Source organism: Mesoplodon densirostris, chromosome 1 (genome assembly GCF_025265405.1).
Source record: "Mesoplodon densirostris isolate mMesDen1 chromosome 1, mMesDen1 primary haplotype, whole genome shotgun sequence".
Classification (NCBI taxonomy): Eukaryota; Metazoa; Chordata; class Mammalia; order Artiodactyla; family Ziphiidae; genus Mesoplodon; species Mesoplodon densirostris.
In genome coordinates this window covers 228,488,076-228,510,292 of record NC_082661.1, presented here as the reverse complement: position 1 = coordinate 228,510,292, position 22,217 = coordinate 228,488,076, and the positions used below count along the sequence as shown (strand labels likewise).

At 42.0% G+C, this 22,217-nt stretch overlaps 1 protein-coding gene across 2 annotated transcripts in view; it reads right to left on the bottom strand.

The window, feature by feature from the left end:
- The window catches only part of SMAD1 (SMAD family member 1), a 79,392-nt gene that overhangs the window by 29,628 nt on the left and 27,547 nt on the right, over positions 1-22,217 (bottom strand). For both annotated transcript variants that reach the window (XM_060115889.1, XM_060115880.1), the window contains one exon: positions 17,648-18,225. In XM_060115889.1, coding sequence (XP_059971872.1) covers positions 17,648-18,047 — 400 coding nt within the window. In that variant the 5' untranslated portion in view covers positions 18,048-18,225. The remainder of the gene's footprint in view (positions 1-17,647; positions 18,226-22,217) is intronic.

The window sequence follows — 22,217 nt, the reverse complement described above, 5'->3', positions numbered from 1 at the left end:
ATTTACCTAAAGTTCAACTTAACCCTCTAACAATAGCAGCAACCAGTGCTTCAGACCCTCTCAAATTACCCGTAGAATGTTTCTGAAAGACATTTTCCCAGTATTTCTCAACATTCTCCACCAAGGTAAGCATCAGTGACAGAGGAGAGTGAATTCACCCGGGGGTCCCAGCAGCACCACTGGAACTGAAATTACATCGACATGTTGATTTATCTTAACTAACTCATATACATTTTACACTCTGCTCTTCACTATTTATCAAATATAAAAGTGATATCTTAAATAATTTACAATCTAGTAAAACTGATCCTCCAGGAAGATGTGCTTGCCATGTTACCTATGGCTTTGAGTAGCTGGTGTGGGACACTGTGCTGGGGTGGTTTGAATGTGTGGATTTCCTATTTACTCAGCGTCACAATTCTAATAAGTTACAAATTTCTCAGAAGATTACAGCGAAAAGTGACTGGTCACAGCAAGGAGGGAGGCAGATAAGATATAAAGCTAGACTCTAGAACTAAGAGCATTTATGTAGAAGCAAGGAGATGTTCATCAAATTGGTTTTCAGGTGATCACCAGAATCTACAGAATTCAGATTACCACCACTAATATTTACTTTAAGCCTGGAACCATGCCGATCACATTATCACACTTTGCAAATAAGAGTTCTAGAGGGATAACTTACCTAAGGTCACAGAGAAAGGGGCGAGAGTTGAGATTCAAACAAAGGCAATGAGCACTCTCAACCACTGAGGTTCTGATGTCTCGATTACTAACTTCCAAGAATGTTAAATTATGTCTGATATAGTTTGTTTGAGGGATGGGTGAGTAGAATAAAGTCTAGAAGTGTTTCTGAACAAATTAAAGGCCCGCTCAATTGAAAGGAGAAAACTCCAGTCCAGTTGAGTAAGTTCAGTTATGAGACAGTTCTAACTCCTTGATGATCCTAAGAGATGAATCATTATCAAAACTGATTTTTGTAGTTGAAGATTATAAGTAGAGTATCTGTATATTCTGGCTTGCCTGGGACAATCCCAGTCTGTACCTGTTGTCCGATGGAATTATTACTAGGTGACCCTGTCACTCTCAAAAGTGTTCTGGTTTAGACAATCAATAAGTTTTATGGTCATCCAAACTATAAACAATAGCTGATTAAATTAAGGAGAGGAATGATATGGTTCTGGGTCTGAAACAGCTGCTAGTCCTAGAAAGAAGTATTAATGTGGAAGAGAAGAGATGAGGCGGGGGGGAGCTAGTTAGGCAGGGTTAGGCCTATATACACAAATTGCTCTAAAACAACAAGGCCCAGGCACCTCGCCTGTGTGGAATCCTGAAGGACAGTGCACTTCCCTCCCAGCTGTCTTCCCCATCCCCCATCCCCAGTCCTTGTTCCTTTCATTTCAGCAATATTTCATTATTAAGGTATGTTTTCTACTGGGGGAAAAGGAAAGAATAAACATCTAGACCAATTATCTATGTGTAAGTAAACCTATGTGCAATTCTTTTTTTGGTCTGTGTTGGGTCTTTGTTGCTGTGCACGGGATTTCTCTAGTTGCGGTGAGCGGGGGCTACTCTTCATTGTGGAGCACGGGCTCTAGGCGCACGGGCTTCAGTAGTTGTGGCTCATGGGTTCAGTAGTGGCAGTGCGCGGGCCCTAGAGTGTGTGGGCTTCAGTAGTTGCAGCACGTGGGTTCAGTAGTTGTGGCTCGCGGACTCTAGAGCGCAGACTCAGTAGTTGTGGCACACAGGCTTAGTTGCTCCACGGCATGTGGGATCTCCCTGGGGCCAGGGCTGGAACCCGTGTCCCCTGCATTGGCAGACAGATTCTTAACCACTGAGCCACCAGGGAAGTCCCTCTATGTGCAATTCTTATTTCTTGGGTGAGAGGATGATTACCCAGCTGAAAGAAGTCGGATTTGCAAACTCTATGCTTGACTCAGGTCAGAAACAGGAAGCGAGAGAGGGTGAGGAATGCCTTCCTCTTCATATTTCTTTCCATGTTTCAGTCTATTCCATTTTATGGAAAACAGAAGTATGGGAGCACTGACGCTTCTGGGGACCCTTTTCCTCAGCAACTGATAAGGTTACTCCTACTTGGCAACTTGAGAGAAGTTTGCGGCTTCCCTTTAAGGGCTGCTCCTACTGGCTAATTTGAATTACAAGAATCTCCTTTGAAAGAGGGGCTCAGTGTTAAAACACTTTCTTTTTTTTTTTAAACATGGGTGAGGGCAAGGCTCCTAGGTAATTTCACTACACCTCCCTCCACCTACTTGAAAATCTCTAATAATTGCTGTATGTCTTTAAAAGGAGGGAGCTATCTTCCCCTCTTTTCCTGACCTCCCAGGAGGAAAAAGGTCAGATTTCTGCCTTTTCTTAGTGACGTATATCTCTGCTTTTCAAAGTATTTATGTGTCTCTTTTAGTTAAAAAAAAAAAAATCCCTTTTCCAGTCAATAGGGAAACCAAACTAAGAAAGTTTCAGGAGGTATTTTCATTTCAAGAAGCGAGTTTCAAAAGACATTTGTGATTCTGCTACTGGACTCAGCTTTTCTGTGTTACCAGGGCACAAGGAAAAGGAATGAAGAAGAAACAGCTAACAGTGCAGAGGGGGGCTGAGTTGTGAAAAGTATTCCTGTACACCCTCCAGATTTGTGAACATCTTCAAGATTTTGAAGTATTGTTTGAAATTCTATCACCAAGTCATCAGTGTAAAGTAGTCTAGTGACCAGACTAAGGCTGACGAGGTTGTGACCTGCCAAATGCTCGTGGATGAGATTTTTTTTTTTAAACACACAAGAGAGTTCTGATAACAAAGCTGTGTGTCCACACAGACATAATGGCAAATAAGCTGGCTGTGACCCACTGGTACATAAATGTCCTTTAGTTCCAAAGACCTGGAAAATGAATTGAGGTAACAGTCGAGACGCCTGAGTTCTAGCCTAGCTGTGATAATTATTAGTCTTGTGGCTTTTTTTTTTTTTTTTTTTTGCGGTATGCGGGCCTCTCACTGTTGTGGCCTCCCCCGTTGCGGAGCACAGGCTCCGGACGCGCAGGCTCTGGACGCGCAGGCTCTGGACGCACAGGCTCAGCGGCCATGGCTCACGGGCCCAGCCGCTCCGCGGCATGTGGGATCCTCCCAGACCGGGGCACGAACCCGTATCCCCTGCATCGGCAGGCAGACTCTCAACCACTTGCGCCACCAGGGAGGCCCTAGTCTTGTGGCTTTGAGCAAGTCACTTAGTTCCCCAGGGTCTCAATCTCCTCCCTCCGAAGAGCAAGGGGTCTGAATCCCGAGGGCCCTCCTTGCCCTGGATGAACTGTGTGAGTCTGCCGCGGCTGCTTGTGGAAATCTGGAGCCTCGCGGTGCACAGGTCTCAGGACAGCCAGTGAGGCCACCCAAGAGCAGGAAGGTGGCCCAGGGCTAATGGGAGAACAGCCTGAGAGCTGGTCCAGCGGCCACAATTCTCATCTGAAAATGGGGGGGGGGAGGGAAGGGGAAAGGGGGAAGGCAGCCAAGCTGCCAGAGCAGCTGTGCCCAGTACAATATCTATACTAGACAGATGTCCCTAAATATGGTGTGCGTTCATGACCTTCTAAATAGAAGCGTTTCCAGGAGAGAGTGGAGGAGAGGGTTAAGACTACTTAAAAGTTAATAGTATATGCATTTATGAAATAAAATTCCTCACCTTAGGATATGGCAGGGAAACTACACTGAAAAAAAGATTCTCTGTAACCTTTAATCGAGGTTAAATTTTAATGCAAATTTAGCCCCAAACCCCTGAGTGGTGGCCCTTTCTCTTTTTGCGTGCTTATTGGTGGTCAGGCTGCAGAAGGGAGGGTTTGAAGTAATAGCAGATACTGTTCACTGGGCACTACATACATGCTCATCGAATACTGACCTCAGGGCCAGGCTCTGGGTGGGACACGGTAGGTGCAGATGTCAGCGGGACAGCCACTGTCCCTGCCCACATGGAGTTTATAACAGATCCCTGAACCCTCACAGCAGATGAGGAAGCAGGCTCAGTCCAGCTCCATGACACGTCCGAGGTCACACAGCTGCTAAGTGGAGGGCCAGGGTTTGAATGAAGGTCTGTACATAATAACCACCAGACTATGTTACTCAGTACTGCCAAACTGTAAAGAGATTGTGGATTTAAAATTCTCTTTCCATTCTTCTGTTTAGTTTTTTGAGGGGACATCTTTTTAAAAGTTAAGATGATTTTGCCTAACGATAGCAACTTTGTAGTATTTGTTTTCTAGGAATGTATCAATTACTCTTGAGTACAAATACATGAACAGAAGATGAATATGTGAAAAAAAATTTAAATATAAACAGAGAAATGAACTGTATTCAATAAAAGTATCTGCAAAACAACATGAAATTGACTTAAAAAGAGCCTGAATTGAAATCAGCTTCTGAGAACCCAACTTCCTAGATAATTCCAGGCTGGGGATTCTCTCTTTTTTTGTCCACCATGGGTGATTCCTTTGAAATACATCTCATCTGAGAGATTACGTGCCCACAGTACGCCCTTTAGCCCGACCTCTCTTCTGGGGTAACTGCCCTGTCACTTCACCCAGCCACCCGGAGCTTCCTGAAGTTTCCACCTGCTGGTTTCATCCTCCTGTACCTCGGCTCACGTGACATCCTTCTCATCTCAGTTCTAATGTCATCTCCTTTATGGTATCTTGCTTGGTTTTTCTACTCACCTCCAGGAGAAATGAATTCCTCTTTTCTTTGTGCTCCATTGTGGCTTAGATCATCATGGCATCTGTAACATTTTATTGCTAATTTGACTTTACCTCTCCCAGACCATAAGCCCCTTGGGGGCAGAATTGAGTTTTCTTTCTTCTGTATCATCCAGTGCCTGGCATGTAACAGATCCCTAATAAGTGTTTTTTCAATTAATGTATGTTTGTGAATTATATTACTATTCTTAGATTGCTTATTATAATCTGATTAATACAGACCAGTCTTGCTCAAAGGATAGTCCTCGGTGAATTAGCAAGACACTTGTTTAAAGGCAGATATTCCTGTACCTCATCCCAGACACAATAAATCAGGCCTCCTGGAGTCTGGCTGAATGCAGCCTGGGTGGGGAAGATGAGGGGTTAGCATATTTGTGGGCAACACAGCCCCAGGCCTCTTGCCCTGTCTATGTCTCTAACTAGCTGTGGAGCTTGAACTTCAATTTTCTCACCTTAAGTCAGATTTCTAGAAATCATCCCTTTCACCTCTAAAACTTCATACAGCATCAGTCCCAGTTCTCAGGTATACAGATTAAATTAGAATGATACAGAAAAGACCAGCATGGCCTTATTATACTAAGTTGACAAGAAAATTCACGAAGTGTCCAGTTTTTCTGGTCAGGTGTCTTGGTGCCAAGGAAAAAGCACTGGCTTTGGATCAAGAAGCCCAGGGTCCTAGCTGCCATGAATCAGACAGCACAGGCCTTTGTCCCCCTGCAGGGCTAGTGGCCAAGCTCTGGCAGGTGGCATGTGGCAGCCTCTCAAATGCTGGCTCCTCCCTCCAGGTCCCCCTCCCATCCTTACCCCAGGTTCCTTTCCTTTGCCAAATACTTATTTGCTTAACTACCACAGAAGGAAGATGCTATATTATCAGAGACTTCATAGTTTGTTGGAGGTAGAAAAACTTCAGGGTGTCGGCTAAAAATACCAGGAGAGGAAAAAGTCCTTCATAAGGTACACCGGAAGTTTAGGAACAGTTAGAGGCGGGCTTTAGTTTTGGACTTCTGGATGGAAGTCTTGTTCAGTTATTTACTGGACGATTAAGAGGGAACTTACTCTACACTGAACTTCTTACCAGTAAAATGGGAAGAGCAGTACTTCTCCCAGATTTCCTTTCCATTTAACATTCACATCGTGCTTACATATGCCAAGGGCTGGACCAAATGTTCACTCATCTAATCCTCCTAGCAACTCTGACCTAGGGCGGATACTGAGGTAGAGAGAGATTGAGTGACTTGCCGATAAGTATACAACCAGGAACCAGTGGAGGGAGGCCAGGTGTCTCTCAATGTGGCGCAGGTTAGTTTTAGTAAGTTCCTGGGCTCTGGTCAGCCCTCGGCCTAGCGCGCCTAATCATCTAGCAGACGCTACTGATATGGAAACGGCCATCCCCAGGTGTCACACCCGGCAGCTTGGCTTCATTTCTAATTGCAGCTGAATGTAATTAGTTCTCTTTCGGCGTTCAAATATATTCTAGGAAACAGATACTTATCTAATGATGAAGACTGACCAATGGGAAATAAACACAAATAAGGCTTTCAGAAGCATCTGAAGCACAGGTGTGGACTCTCAATTTACCATTAGCAACCCCAAATTCAAGCAGCTGTTGCACATATGTATTTCAGATCAAATGCTCTACCACTGAAAATTTTGGATACCTTTTCCCTCTGTCAGAGAGAGAAAATTGATCAGGGTGGGTGGGGGGAACGACTGCTTTTGGGAAGCAGTGGTGTGGTGGGGAGCAGCATGGACTTCGCATTTAGACTTCAACTTGAACCCCGCCTCTAGCCTTACAAGCCATGTGACAACTTACTTAAACTGCACCTAAGTGGCCCTGTGGGTGGGGGGACGACTGCTTTTGGGAAGCAGTGGTGTGGTGGGGAGCAGCATGGACTTCGCATTTAGACTTCAACTTGAACCCCGCCTCTAGCCTTACAAGCCATGTGACAACTTACTTAAACTGCACCTAAGTGGCCCTGTCGGTGGGTACCTCTCTCTACCTTTCACAGCTCGGTCAGGATGAAATGAGAATACACGTGAATCCATAAGTACAGTGCCTGGCACACAGTAAGCATAAAAAGTAGCTATTTTAAGCACAGGGAGATCAGCTCGGTGCTTTGTGACCGCCTGGAGGGGTGGGATAGGGAGGGTGGGAGGGGGGGAGACGCAAGAGGGAAGGGATGTGGGAACAGATGTATATGTATGACTGATTCACCTTGTTATAAAGCAGAAACTAAAAAAAAAAAAAAAGTAGCTATTTTAATTTCTATTGTTACTATTATTAATACTGTAAAAATTGACCCTTGAATAACACGGGTTTGAACTGCACAGATCCATATACACGGATTTTTTCTCACTAAATATGTACTACAGTACTACACGATCCACAGGTGATTGAATCCAAGGATGCAGAACCACGGATATGGAGGGCCGACTATACGTTTACACGTGGATTTTCCACTGCATGGAGGGTTTGTGCCTCTAACCTCCAAGTTGTTCATGGGTCAACTGTATTATAGTTTTCTGAAGATCTGTTTAGTGAAAACTTAACATTACAAATTTTGTTTTTATTCTAAAGAAGATGTGCACAAAAGTTATGCTCTTTGTTTCACTGTTTCAGCCACATTATGTTTCCAGAATGCATAAAGCCTTTTCATGTGCACTGTTTAATTTAAGCCTCAGCACGACCTTGGAAGGTAAATACCATCGCTCCCCATTTCACAGGTTAGCAAACACAAGCTCAAAGAGGACAAGCAACTGGCCCAAGGTCAAATATACCAAGTGCCAAAATTAGTCCAGGCCTTCTCACCTGAGCTTCCGCCCCACCATATTTTAACCTTACAGCTACAGAGAAGTATCTCCTTTAATAGTCCCCATTTGTCCTGATTTTCCTGAAGAACTCCACTCCACATCTACCAGTCAGCAATCAGCATTCTACTGTGAGCAAGAGTAGATCCCTGTTTTTATCCCCCAGTGGCTGATAATTCATTTCTGCCCTTAAATATCTTGTTGATCAAACTGTCTGATTTAGCCAGAAGCAGCCCCTTCAAGCTGACCTCTGTGTCCCTGTGACATGCTCCCACCAGTTTTCTCTTTTAAAAATAGCTCATTTTAAAATCAGCTGTTCTTTTTCCTGTTTAAAAGCTGTTATGTTTGATGTTTCAAAAGCGTTTACCCACAACTGTTTCCTAACTTGACCATCGTACTTCAATACCTGTCCCGGTACACCACTATACCCTGGAGACACTTTTTAGATGCTCAAAGAAAGGGTACTGTCACAAAAAACACTGCTGAATCTGCTACAGAGCTGGTCAGATGTAACTGTCAGGAATTTATAGGGAAAAATACAGGAAAAAACATACAAAGGAATTCCACTCTGTTGTCATATATATGTTTACTACTTTCAGTTTACAAAAAGCTGCCCAAATACCACTCAAAAAATCACAGGCTGGGGGCTTCCCTGGTGGTGCAGTGGTTAAGAATCTGCCTGCCAATGCAGGGGACACGGGTTCGAGCCCTGGTCTGGGAATATCCCACATGCCGTGAAGCAACTAAGCCCGTGCACCACAACTACTGAGCCTGCGCTCTAGAGCCCGCAAGCCACAACTACTGAGACCCTGCACTGCAACTACTGATGCCCGCGCGCTCTAGAGCCCGTGCTCCGCAACAAGAGAAGCCACCGCATTGAGAAGCCCGCACACCGCAACGAAGAGGAGCCCCCGCTCGCCGCAACTAGAGAAACCCCGTGCGCAGCAACTAAGACCCAACGCAGCCAAAAATAAATAAATTTATATATTTAAAAAAAAATCACAGGCTATTCTTTTGCCTTCTTCTGACTGAAGATGCCATACAGGAGCAAGTGGGAGGTGGTCAGGTGACGTATGACTACGTAAGCCAGACACTCTCGCTTAGACAGGAAATGGCTTGTTTCACGTGAGAGCGGAGAACTAAGAACAGCAGCAGCTCGGAGAGCTGTTTTAGAACTGACGTAGTGTTGCACTAGAACGTAAACCTCATCTTCTGTTGTAAGGTCTGCTAAAGTGCCAGAGTATGAAAATGCCCATTTAAAGATCCGGGGGAAAAAGTGCCAAGCAGTCCTTTGTGGACCTAAATCTCTTTATTTAAACATAGTCTCTGTTTCCAGCTTCTCATTCTTTTCTCGGGGAGGTTACCGTTACTTCTAGTTACACAACCTATGTGGCTCGCAGCACAGCCGTCCCCAGCCCTTCTGGCACCAGGGACCAGTTCTGTGGAAGACAGTTCTTCCATGGACGGGGGCTGGGGGGATGATTCAGGCGGTAATGCGAGCGGTGGGGAGCGACGGGGCAGATGAAGCCTAGCTCGCCCCGCCCACCGCTCACCTCCTGCCGCGCGGCCAGGGGCACCGTGGTTCACGGCCCAGGGGTTGGGGAACCCTGCATTGCAGTTTTAGGAAGAGCAGACGGGGTGGAGTGAAACGGGCAGGCTTCGGTGCTAAAGGTCATGGGAATGGAGAAGTCCAGCTGAGGCACTGGTAATTAGGTAAGTGAAATGGGTAAGTGGCAAGTTCAGCGTTACCTCCCCACGGGGAAGAGCTGCTGTTGACACGGTGGAAGCCCAGACCAGGCTAAACGCAGGGGGGAAGCAAGCCTGCAGCCTTTCCAACTAGTCCTGAGACCAGTATCTGAGAGCAACGCATCCCCAGCCAAGCTAGCCAATTAACAAAATTTGGGGTTTTTTTTAGTTCTCCCCTTCTCCAGGCCCTCTGCGATTTTTAACACAGTGCTCAGGGTAGCCTCCAGCTGCCCGAAGTCCCCCAGCTCTGCTCTTTAAATTAAATAAATATCCACTGTTTCCCCATCTCCTCCCCAAACAAATCTCCTTTTTCCAAATAACAGGGCAGAGGTCTGATGATTTGGCTAATTCATGATTATTAGGCATGATGATGCTGGGTCTTTCAAGAGAATATTTGCATCTCAAAGTGGAAAAAGACAAGGGGATGGGACGTGCATTTTGGGAAAGAAACGCCCAGGCTTTTCCTTGAGCCTCTGAACAGCTAGTACCAAGGAGGCTGAAAGTAAAACCGAGAAAATCAGTCTGAGATCATTACAGAAGCCAACTTCCCCTCCATTTCTCTCACTTCTCGTGTCTGTCAAGAGCCGAGGGCACTACCAACCCGGGGCAAGTCAACTGTGGCTCCCCACCACAATCACACCGAACATTCCCAGACCGACAAGACATCACTGTTTGAGGATTTTCCACACGTGGGGATACAAAGCCAAAAAGCAGTACTCACAGGTCTCCATATTATTCCACCCAAACCTAGTCTTGGAAGTTATTAGCCAGGCTTTCCCTTTTGATTTGAAACATTATTTCCACACAATTGCAATCAGTGAGCTACTTTATTACGGCAAATGTTTTTCTGTGGTTTTCAAAATTGCTTTTTCATCAGCCATGGTTTTGTGTGTGTGTGCTTTGTTTTTAACAGCTGCCAGCCGGCTAAGTGTTCCTTCAGCCCTATAAACTAGCAGGGGTACAGAGAAGAGTGCTGAGCTTTATGTGAATCCAAAAGGTCTGAAAATATCTTCTCTTGCCCACCTAATGCTGCAGAGATAGAAAAGGAATGAAGTGGAGGATAATGGTCAGGAAAGCCAAAGTATGAGCAAGATACTCTGTATAACCTATGGAGTATGGTCTTAAAATTTCAGATTGGAGTAGACCTGGCAATAGAAAAATGCTACCCAGAAACAAATCACAGAATTATGGTCTCCATGTCTGCTTCAACTTATGAAATTTATGTACTTTTACAATTTATGTAAAAGTAACATATAGTAACTGCTAAAACTTACCACGTGTTCATCAATTAATAAATAACACAAAACCAGTTGCCCAAATCACGTACTAGGAACAGCTGCTCGGGGAAAAAAAAGATCGGAATAATAAACTTCCCATTTTGCCTTGGATTTGAGAAAATGGAATCCACTAAGAGATCTGGGTATAAAATCCCACACATGATTACATGACTTCAACTGTTTCTAATAATACTTGAGATGATAGTGATGAAATGATCAAACACAAGCCAAATGCCAATGATAATATTTGGGAAATAAGTTCAACATCTAAACTCCACGTCCACTTGGCTGTCCCTTGAACTCGGACAGGAGCAAAAGTAGTAACCAAATGCTCTTGCAAAACAAAACTTCCACATGGACAGGAGAACGGGGCCCTGAGTGGACTCTGGAAAAGCAACTGCAAAGTCAGGGGACGTTGCCCTCGCCCCAAGGATCCCTCCTGCAGGAAGTCTCTGCAAACTGCCTCGGTGGCGCTACCCACCACCCACCCTCAGGCACAAATGTTCTGAAGTACCTTTTACAGCTTTCAAAGCCTTCTTCCTTCTTTTCAATGTCATACACATCTCTCTCCCACACCAAAAGCAGGAGAGAACCATCCAGATCACAAACTTAAAGTAACTATGCACAGCAGTACATCTGTATCATAGTGAGTCATGGGACGCATATGTGCTAATTTTCCTTAGTCCTGACCTTCCTTTTTAATTTGTTTTCCCTGGCCTACCTTATTAGTTATACTTTCTACTTTACTGTAAGTCTTCTTATAAACCAATTTAAATCCTTTGTACAATGAAATGTACTATATACTTATATAACTGAACCACCACACAGGCTGGAACACAATGTCCAGATGTGCTGGAGTCCAGTGAGCTTTTCTGTGGCCACTCTCAGGCTTGTAAGAGTTGGCTGCATCTCCCGTCCACACTTCTATCATTCAATTTAGCACACTGTGCTGTACTCACATGCCCATCTTTCTCTGGCAGACCCAGTTCCTGAGGAGTTGTACATGGGCCCCAGAGGTTTGAGTGAAGAGGAAGTTAGATGTAGATGATGAACACAGGGTGTCAGGGTGAATTTTATGTGTCAACCTGACTGGGCTGAGGGATGCTCAGAGAGGTGGTAAAACAATATTTCTGGTTGTGTCTGTGAGGGTATCTCCAGAGGAGACAAGCATTTGAATTGGTAGGCTGAGCAAGGAAGATCACCGTCACCACTGTAAGTGGACATCACCCAACTGCTGAGCACCTGAACAGAACAAAAAGGCTGGATCACCTATCTTCTCCTGCCCGCGGATACAGAGCTCTTGGTTCCCAGGCCTTTGGACTAAGACTGGGACTTCCACTATCAGACTTCATGGTTCTACAGCTTGCAGACAGCAGATCACAGGATCTCTCGGCCTCCATACTCATATGAGCCAGCTCCCATAATAAATCTATAATATATAATAGACTTTTTAAAAAACTCTTTCTTTTTTTGGCTGGGCTGTGAGGCCTATGGGATCTGAGTTCCCCGACTAGGGATTCAACCCGGGCCCTCAGCAGGGAAAGCGCTGAGTCCTAACCACTGGACCGCCAGGGAAGTCCCAATAGTAGACTTATTAATAGGATAACTAATAAATTAATTTAAATTTAGTAGGATCCTATTAAATATATAGGATCTAGGTATATAATATATATGTATATATATAATATATAAGATCTATATATATAATATATGTGTGTGTATGTATATCTATATAGATAGATACATCGATCGATCGATCCTATTGGTTCTGTTGCTCTGGAGAACTCTGACTATAATATACATGTCATAATGCCTTATTTTAATTTTTATAGTTGATATTGTTGATAATTAATCCTAAATCTTCAAAACACTTGTCACCATCGTATCCTGGTATCTGGTTTACAGCATCAGTCACCAGACTCCTAGATACAGCCACTCAGATAAACTTGAAGGAAAAGTCACTACGTCCCCCCACCCATCACCATCCTCCGAATGGATGTACTAATACAAAGACTTTAAAAAAAAAAAGGCACTTTAATTAGATAGAGGTTTTTGTCATCCTTGGCTCATGTAAAAACACATTCACAACATGAAGAAACACATTAAAATTTTTCTATTTTAATTTTTAAATATTAATTTTATTAAATCTTGATCCTTGAGTGTATGTCTGTCTAATATTCTGTGTGACAATATAAAAGTACTCACAGAGCACCTCTGCTACATGTCAAAACACAATGGTTGTTGAGGAAAAGCACTCAATGTGACTGAGTCGCGAGCTGCACTAGCTGCTTTTTCAGGGAATCACCATTTTTAAAATTCAAATAATGGCAGATTCACATGCAGCTGTAAGAAGTAACAGAGAAATCCTGCCTACCCTCTTACCCAGTTTCCTCAAATGGTAACATCCTGCAAAACTACAGAACGTCATCACAATCACGACACTGACACTGAAACAGCCAAGATACAGAACACTTCCATTCAACCCAAGGGTCCCTCCCCCATGTTGCCCTTTTATAGCCACACCCACTCCCCTCCTGCCCCCAGCAACCACCAACTCATTCTCCATTTCTATGATTTTAAGGCCTTCTTCTTAAGGTAAAATTTACCAAGCCAGGAATTACCTGGTGACTGAGGCAGCCAAAGGGGCAAAACTTGCATTCGGTCAACAGGTGAAGAGGATTTTAGGTGTATTTTAAACAGCTGGGAGCCATGCTGCTGAAAATGGAAGAAGCATCAGGAAGTGAACAGCAGGGTATTACTTTAAAGATCAAACTGAAATCTCAGAATTTCAAGCTCAGGATCAATATGGCCTTGCAAGTGGATGAAGTTCAAAGTACAGATGATAATTCTCAGGAACCATGTGAAAAACATTAAAAAAAAAAAAAGGCCAAATGACAGGAAGTCTCCATGAAGACATTTTAATGGTGGCAGATAGCAACTGAATAGCCTTCTCATACCACACTGAGATGACTGACTTTACCCTGTCAGCAGTTGCTTTGGTAAAGAAAAAGAAAACCGCCATTTAACCCAACCACTAATAAGTAGCCTGGACTCTAAAGGCTACCAAAAGTCCAAGTAAACAGTCACCTGTTACATCATCAGCAGGGGCACAGTCTTCAGAAACTGCACAAACTTCCTCTTTCCTGTAACTATCCACACACTTGCAGAAAAAGAAATTCTTACCACTTTCTACTTTCCCAAAGATGCATTTTTCAGTAATGGCCAAGATACTTACTACCTTTCACCAAAAGGAAGGTTCATCCCTCTCACACTCTCTCCCATCATGGCCTATGATGAGCACAAGTTGTTGCAAACTGTTTCTTTAACTCTCGGTTTTTTCCCCTCCACAATGTTTAGACTCTTTTATTTATAACAAAATTAATGGCACAGGTTAAAGAAAAACTATGTTTACTTAAATCCATTAAAATTATTTTTGGTCAAAGAAACAGAGATAGTAAAAGATACCCCACAGAACAATTATAAAACTTCCACTGGGCCAAACAACGAAGCATTCCTTTCTCCCCTCACTCCCCCACTCCCTTTAAGACACCTTTATCACACTGTATCAGAATGCTAATCTTAATGAATATCAGCAGGAAGGGAAATTCTGGAAAGAGCAAGTCAGTTTTATACCCCTAACAAGATGCAAAGTTCAAAATGATGAAGGATTTCAAACTGTAACTCATTAGCATCTCTTTTCAATAAGAGACTTCATCTTGTCAGCTGGACTTGACCTGCCTGGATACCTTAAACCAGTGGTTCTCACACTTTAGCCTGAATCAGAATCACCTGGAGAGTTTGTCAAAACAGATTGCTGGCTCCATCCCCAGAGTTTGATTCAGTAGGGCCTGTGGAAGGATCTAAAAATATTCGTTTCTACCAAGTTCCCAGGTGATGCTGATGCTGCTGGTCTGAGGACCACACACTTTGAAAACCACTGCTCTAAATCTAGAGACTCCCTCCCAATTTCTGCTGAATTTTTCTCTAGAGATCCCAAAAGGGGCCTTAGCAGAAAATAACAAGTTTGGGAGACCTGACTATCTCATGCTTAAACTGTTAAATTGGTCTTTGAAATACTTTATCTGAGGTAAAATAGTTACAGAGTTCAAAGTAATTCAGCGTTGAGCTGCGTGTCCACAGCTTAGACTTCCAGACCCCTTTTTTCCTATTTCACGGAAACAATAACCAGGTGTGCTCCATGCTGCATTATAGAGGGAAAATGCCTACTTAACTCCGGGATTGTGAAGGGCTGAGGCCCCACTGCACTTTGATTTAGAGGGGCTTCTCCCCATGAGGTGCAGGGGCTGCTTCACAGTGGTCTCTGGAAGAAGTCCAGGTACTCTTATTCCTACCATATTTTCACTTCACAATATAAAAAATATAAGGGAAATCCTGGTATGTTCAAATTCAACAGATATTGGCCTACGGTTTTTGAGAACTGGTCTGTGCACGGCTCACCAGATTCCTGGCTAAAGGGGAGGATGGAATGATACTTGTGGAGTCTCAGAATGCCCTGTTTTAGCTGGTTTCCCACCTCCTCCCTATCAAGCCTTTTACATGTAAATTATTAAGAGCAACAAAATCACCTCAGCGTTAACTTTTAAAAAAATCCCTTCCATCTATGTCAGATAATAACTGCAATGAAATGAACACGAAAGGGAAGATGATGGTTGGAGGACATAAACAAATTCAAAGCTCATCTCTAAGCAAACAAACAAAAAGACCATACAGAGAAACTAAAAGAAGTATTTTCATTTAACAGCAAAAATGTATTTAACCACGCTCACTACTAAATGTAGAGATGTCAATAATAAACATGGTCCTTGCCATCATGGAGCTTGATTTACTATCCTGCCAGGAAGACTAACAGTGGTAAATATAAGTGTGAAGAACATCAGGAAGAAATTCAAATCGCTATGGGAAACACAGACAGGCCTACCGGGCGGGGGTGGGGGCGCGGGGTGGGGAGGAGGTATCAACAAAGGCTTCTCAGCAAAGTTGGCCTCCATTAAGCTTAGGCCTGAAGGATAAAGAAGAGTGAACTAGGCAAAGAGGAGGGAGAAACGAGGTACAGAGGAAGAGTGCACTGAGTGTCCCCATATGACTCAAGCACAAGAAGCATGGAAGGTGGGAAGAGAAGCTGGCGAGGTGGGTGAAGACCAGAACACAGAGCTGTGTGTAAGAGCAATGGGAAGCAGGACGATTACATGGCCACAGCGCGCATCTTCAAAGAACACTCTCTGTCGTGCACTGGTCCCCGACGGCTGCAGGGTAAGATGAAACGGAGCAGAGTGGTGGAAGGGGTGGCCAGAGACAATGTATCCACAGTGTTTTCTCAATCCTGAACCTTGGCTGTCTGACACACAGGTCACTTAATTGATAGAGACCTCAGTTTTACCATTTGTGAAGTGGGATTAGAACCTTCCCTGTGTACCTCTTAAAGTTACTATGGGGATCTAAAAACCAAGTACCTAAGCAATCCTGTTTGTACATATTACACGCTAAAATTTACGTCACAGTGGGTGTGACAAGCAGTAAAGAATGTCTAGATTAGAGCAAGGAGAATTCAGCAAGATGGCTGGAAAAAAGCAAGTATAGTCCTAGCCATGAACAAATGTAACAAGATGTAACTTTTAAAAGGATACAATAAAACCCAAACAGTTACCTAGGAATAAATCTAAGAAAAGATGTGCAAGAACTTTATGGAAGAAACTTAAAATACCTAAATAAATTTAGAAAAATACTGCGCTCAAGAAGAGAACTATGTCAATCCTTCCCCAAATGAAATTCCAATAATATCTCCAGAGGATTTTTCACAGGCCTTGACAAGGTAATCCTAAAGTGTGTAATATAGAAATCACACATCAATGATGTTGAATGAATATAGCAAATTGTAGAAGGATACTCCAATATCATTATATAATACCTTTAAATATACAAAATTGACAGTACATACTGTCAAGGATTCAAACACATACAGAATTGCTGTATAAAAGCACGCATGGGAATGATGAACTTCAAATTTAACCATCAAATTCAGGACAGTAGTTACTGAAGGCAACTGGGTGGTGGATACAAAGATGTTTATTATATTATTCCCTAGTCCTTAAACTCTTCTTAAACATTCCATAAGAAACTAGAATGCCTTTTGTTTGAGAGCCATGTTATTACAGGATCTAGCTTAGTAGTTCCCAAACACCAATCCAATAGCTCCCATCAGCCCCACCGGAGTACTTGTTAAAAACATGGATTACCAGGCTAGGCCAGAATCAGAATTTCCTGGGGGGAGCCACGTGAATCTAATGCACAGCCTCATTTGGGAACCCTTGGTAACCACCAGCTATTAATAACTAATCCATCAACAAAATTGGTTCCAATCTGACAATGAGATATTTAAGGTCCTGAGATTGCCTGATCACTTTCCAATTGATGCAACTGTCTAGAACGTGGACTCTAATCTGAGGGCAAAGCCAAGTAAATTTTAAAGTGTATCCTTTACTGTGTTTCTCCCCCTGCCCACCGGCCAAGGTCTTATATGTAAAAACTAAGAATATCTTATAAAGTAATAGTATCAAATGATTCCACAGCAGAACATAATTCCTTCATATCCTCCACAGGGAATATGCCATAGCGAAATTCCACTGGAGATGATAAAAATTGCTATTTTTAAGGATAAAGTGATTCATGTCACTGGCAACTGCCCTCCAGTAGGTAGACAGCAACGCCATGCTTCTTTCCTTTCCTGATTTTCTTCCCTCACAATAAAATCACAGCTAAATTTGTCTCGAGAAATGCACAGAGCCAAAGGGAAACATACAGAATAAATTTAGAAAGAAAACAATTTATTACAAGTTAGAGGTATGAGTACCGGGATAACAGTTTTCACAGACCTGCTCCTAAGAAATAAGATTAACTAGAGACTATGCTGTTAGAACGCATGACATATTCAAGGGCGGACAAACGTACCTTTTCCCCTAATATTTGAAAAGTACAACTGAAAACACGGAAAGGAATGATTTTGAGAAACAGTACAAATCTGCTAAACGCATCAACACCCAAGGGCTCACTTACCAGGGCTTTCTACTCGCTTATAGTGGTAGGGATTGATGCACACTTCCTTCTGCTTGGAGCCGAAAGGAAACTCACAGCATTCCAGTGGTTTCAGTTCATGGTGGCTCTGAAGGTCTGGCCAGCGCCACACGCGGCAGTAAATGACGTGAGGCAGCCCCTTCCGGTGGGAAACTTGCAGCCTGCCGTCCAGGGAGCGGGGAATGGTGACACAGTTACTGGGCTGCCCCGGACAGCTCAAGGCCTTTTCCAGTTCCTCCATGGCACCTTTCTTTTTCTTCAGTTTTTTCACCAAAGCATCCACAGCTTTCTCTGCCCATTTTTCTTCTTCATCACCCTGTTTCCACCCAAGAAGTCTCTTCACGGCTGGACTTGTGAAGGAAAACAAACTTGTCACGTTCATGACGGCACCACGTACACTCCTTGCGGATGGAGAAAGAAAGACGTCCCCAAATGTGAAAGGACAGCAGAAGAGGTTTCACTTTATTGACATAGGATGATCCTTAGCTTCTTCGTGCTGAGGTCCTGAAAAGGAGCAATCACCATTCCTAGTGTTTCCAAAAGTAACCCAAAGTCAGCACCTAGAAAAAAGGGAAAAAGATGTTTAAAATCATCTCTAGCACAAAATCACAATTTATGAAACAATTACCATGGGCCAGATACTATTTTAAGCACTTTTATGTATTACAGTATGCTATGGGCTGAATTATGTCCCCCCCAAAACTCACGTTGAAGCCCTCACCCCCAGTGTGACTGTATTTGGAGATGGGGCCTCTAAGGAAGTAATTAACATGAAATGAGGTCATGAGGATGGGGCCCTGATCTAATTGGATTGGTGGCCTTATAAGAAGAAAGGAGAGATTTCTCTCTCCCTCCCTACGTGTGCACCCACTGAGGAAAGGCCTTCTTCATAGAGAGAAGGCAGCTGTCTGCAAGCCTGGAAGAGAGCCTTCACCAGAAACCAAACTGGCTGGAGCCTTCATCTTGGACTTCCCAGCCTCCAGAACTGTGAGAAATACATTTCTACCGTTTAAACCACTCCGTCAGTGGTATTTTGTTATGGCGGCCCAAGCAGACTAACACAGTATTTAATCCCTTAAATAATTCTGTCAACTAGGTAATACCATCACTGCCATTTTATAGATGAATAAACTGAGATGCAGCTTTAAAAAGGAGTATGTTACTGTTTACATGAGTTCTGAGATAGAAGCAACAGACCCCTTAGTGCAAAAAAGGTTCAAGTTCTCAACAGATATTGTGATGTTTTATATTTAGATTCATTTATAGGCTCTAAGATATATATTTCAAAATACACCTCAATCAACAAAAACTGAAAGCAAAAGGAAAAAGTAAAAATGCAATAGTCTTAACATCTATTTTGGTTTGTTCCTCAAGTATGTCTTACGCTATAAAAAAGGTAGTTATATTTACACTATATAAATGCAGCAACATTTTAGGGTATTTATTCAGTAAACCAGTAAACTAGCCTATGCCTATGGGCTATCAGGCAAGTACGGTAAGAAATTTACCCCCTACTTTTTCAAATTTGCTTTTTATCGACATGAAAGGAATGAAGCACGTGAACACGTACTGTACCAAATACTTCTGTCAAGTTGTCTCATTTAAACTTTCTAGTTACTCTTCACCAGATAAAAACACAAACGGTGAAAAAGATTAAAGATGATAACTTTGTACCAAGTCTGGCTAAGAGTCAGTAGCAGGTACCAAACCAACCTCCTCCCCAAAATAACTATAAAAGCTGAATAAAATACAAATGAACAAATCAGAGGGGAAAAAACCCAACTTTTTAAAGGTATCAAAGAGCAACCAAAGTACACAGGACATGAGGGGCCAAGATGCTGGAGAGATGTGAAAAGCAATGAAATAATAAGCTGAACACTCTTCATTGCTTTTCTTCTCAAGGCATTTATTTGCCAATGCCTGTGCTGTGAGTAGCCAAGCCGAAAGAGGCTAAAGAACCAAACAGAGATTTCAGTAGTCTCATAGTGCTGAGGAGACCAAAAAAAAAGAAAAAAGAAAAATGGAGTTGAGGGCCTGGTAAACATACCAGGCTTTCAGTTGAGACCCCTGAAGAGGTATGCCCTAGTGTGCAAGGGCAAAACTGAAATGGACCAGTGTTTACAAACACTGAAACACAGCCTAGAATCATCTTAATAGAATCATCTTAATACTAGACTGGAACAAGATGATGGGAAAAGAGGAGAGAAAAACTGTGGGAGAGGAAATATTTGTAGATACTGGCCAAAGATTTTCCAAAAGTGACAACAGATGTCTAGCCACAGATTCATGAAGGCCTATAAATCCAAAGAAGGAGAGATAGAAAGGTATCCACAAGTTTTAATGTGTCATATCACAGTATAATTGCTGAAAACCTACCACAAAAGTCTTTAAAAAGACACAATACTTTCAAAATGAGTACAATAAGGCTGACAGCTGACATTTCAACAGAAACAATGGAAACCAGATGACAGTGAAATGACATCTTTAGCCTACAAATAAAAAGCTGGTAACTCAGAATTCTATACTTAGTGGAGAAAAATCATGCAAAATGACTATGAAATAAATATGGTCTCCAACAAACAAAATCTGAGAACTGGCTTCCAGCAGGAATTTTCAGGCACAAGGGAAAAGCAAGGAACTGAAGGAAAGAACGAAGAGCTCCAAAAGGGTACTGACTTTACAGAACAATTATAGGAATGTCTTGTGGTGTTTAAAATACAGAATTAAAATGCATAACAAAAAAAAGCAGAAGGGGTAAATGAAGTCAGATTTCTAAGGTCCTTGTCTTACCCAGGTTGTGGTAAAGCATTAAAGTATTGTTGGTATGTTATGAATTCATGTCATAATAAAGCAACAACTGAAAGAATTTAAAAACCATAAAAAGGTAATAGAGGAGTTAAAAATATGGAATTATTTTTTAAAATATGCTTAATCCAAAAAAACTTAAGAAAAAGGAAAAAAGAGCACATAATAGATGGGACAAATAGAAAACAGTAAGATTCATAGCTAATCCTCAAAGTCTCAAGAATTACTTAAATATCAAGAGACTAAATTTGCCAAGCAAAAGACAGGGGTAGGGGTAGGGACACCACTTAACTATACTGTACTTACAAGAGACACACATCATCGAATATAAAGACAGAAAATGGCTGAAAGAAAAAAAAATATGGAAAGAAATATACTATGCATATTCTAACCAAAAAAGCTCACACAGCTATCACATCAGGCAAAAGAAGCTGTAAAGTAAGAAGCATCACCAGGGATAAAAGAGGGACATTTCATAATGTTAAATACAAATACATCACAATCCCAATTTTTTATCCAAGTAATCACAGTTTTAAAACACATAAAGCAGAAACTGACAGAATTAAAATGACTAACAATCTTAGTGGGAGATTAACACAGTAAATGACTAAACAAGCAAACAGAAATCAACAGATATAGAAGAGTAACAACATGTTTAAAAACCTGACTCAATTCGTGTATGCACCCAACAACTGTAACATACGTAATGCTTTCAAAAACACATGGAATACTTATCCAAATTGACCATATAATAAGCCATTAAGCAAATCTCAACACATATCAAAGGAATAAAACCATACAGAATATGTCCTTTGATCATAGTATAACCAAGAATAAGTGCCAAAAGTATTGTTATTGAAAATAATTACACTTTTAAATAATGCATGGGTCAAAAAAGAAACTACAGGAGAAATTAGAAAATATTTTAAACTGAATGATTATAAAAATATGACACATCAAAGCTTGTAAGACGTAGCTCAATCCATGCTTAGCAGGAAATGTGTTGTCTTAAATGCATATATTAGAAAAGAAAAAAAGCTGAAAACTAATTTTCTATGTATCTATCAAAAGAAAAAAAAAGGAACAGCAAATTAAACCTAAAGACAGTAAAAGGAAATGAGAGCAAAATTAAATATATATAGATATACAAAATAGAGAAAACCTATAAAATCAAAGTTGGCTCTTTGAAAATATGAATAAAATCAGATATTCCTCTAAAAAAAACTATAAATCAATAAAAGAGAAGGCACAATTGACCAATAACAGGAATACAAGGGGGAAATCATTACTGATCCTCAGAACTCAAAGGGATAATAATTATGAACAGCTATCATAGCGAACTGTGCATGTCTATAGCTACTTTGTGGTATAGACATACAGCTGTGCATGTCTATAGCTACTTCCTCACTAGAGGAAAATGACTCAGGAATTCTATCTTACTGTCTTCCTAGCTTTGGGACCTAGCCCTGTTGCTGGCACATATCAGAGTCTCAATAAATGTCTGATGAATGATTTAGCTCCCTGAAGGAATCAGAAGGCCAAGTGTGGTGCTTTACTTATTCAACAGGCTGTAGCGGGTCAGTTGTTTCCTTTTGTAAAGTAGAGAGTTTTACCAGTGCTTTGAAGCTGGCGTTATTTTCATTGAACAGAAAAAGAGAAAACAAAACTATGCTACCATCAAAAGCCACACTTGGCCAGAGTGTACCTCCTGAAATGATCATTTACTTTGACTAAAGGTTAACTGTGC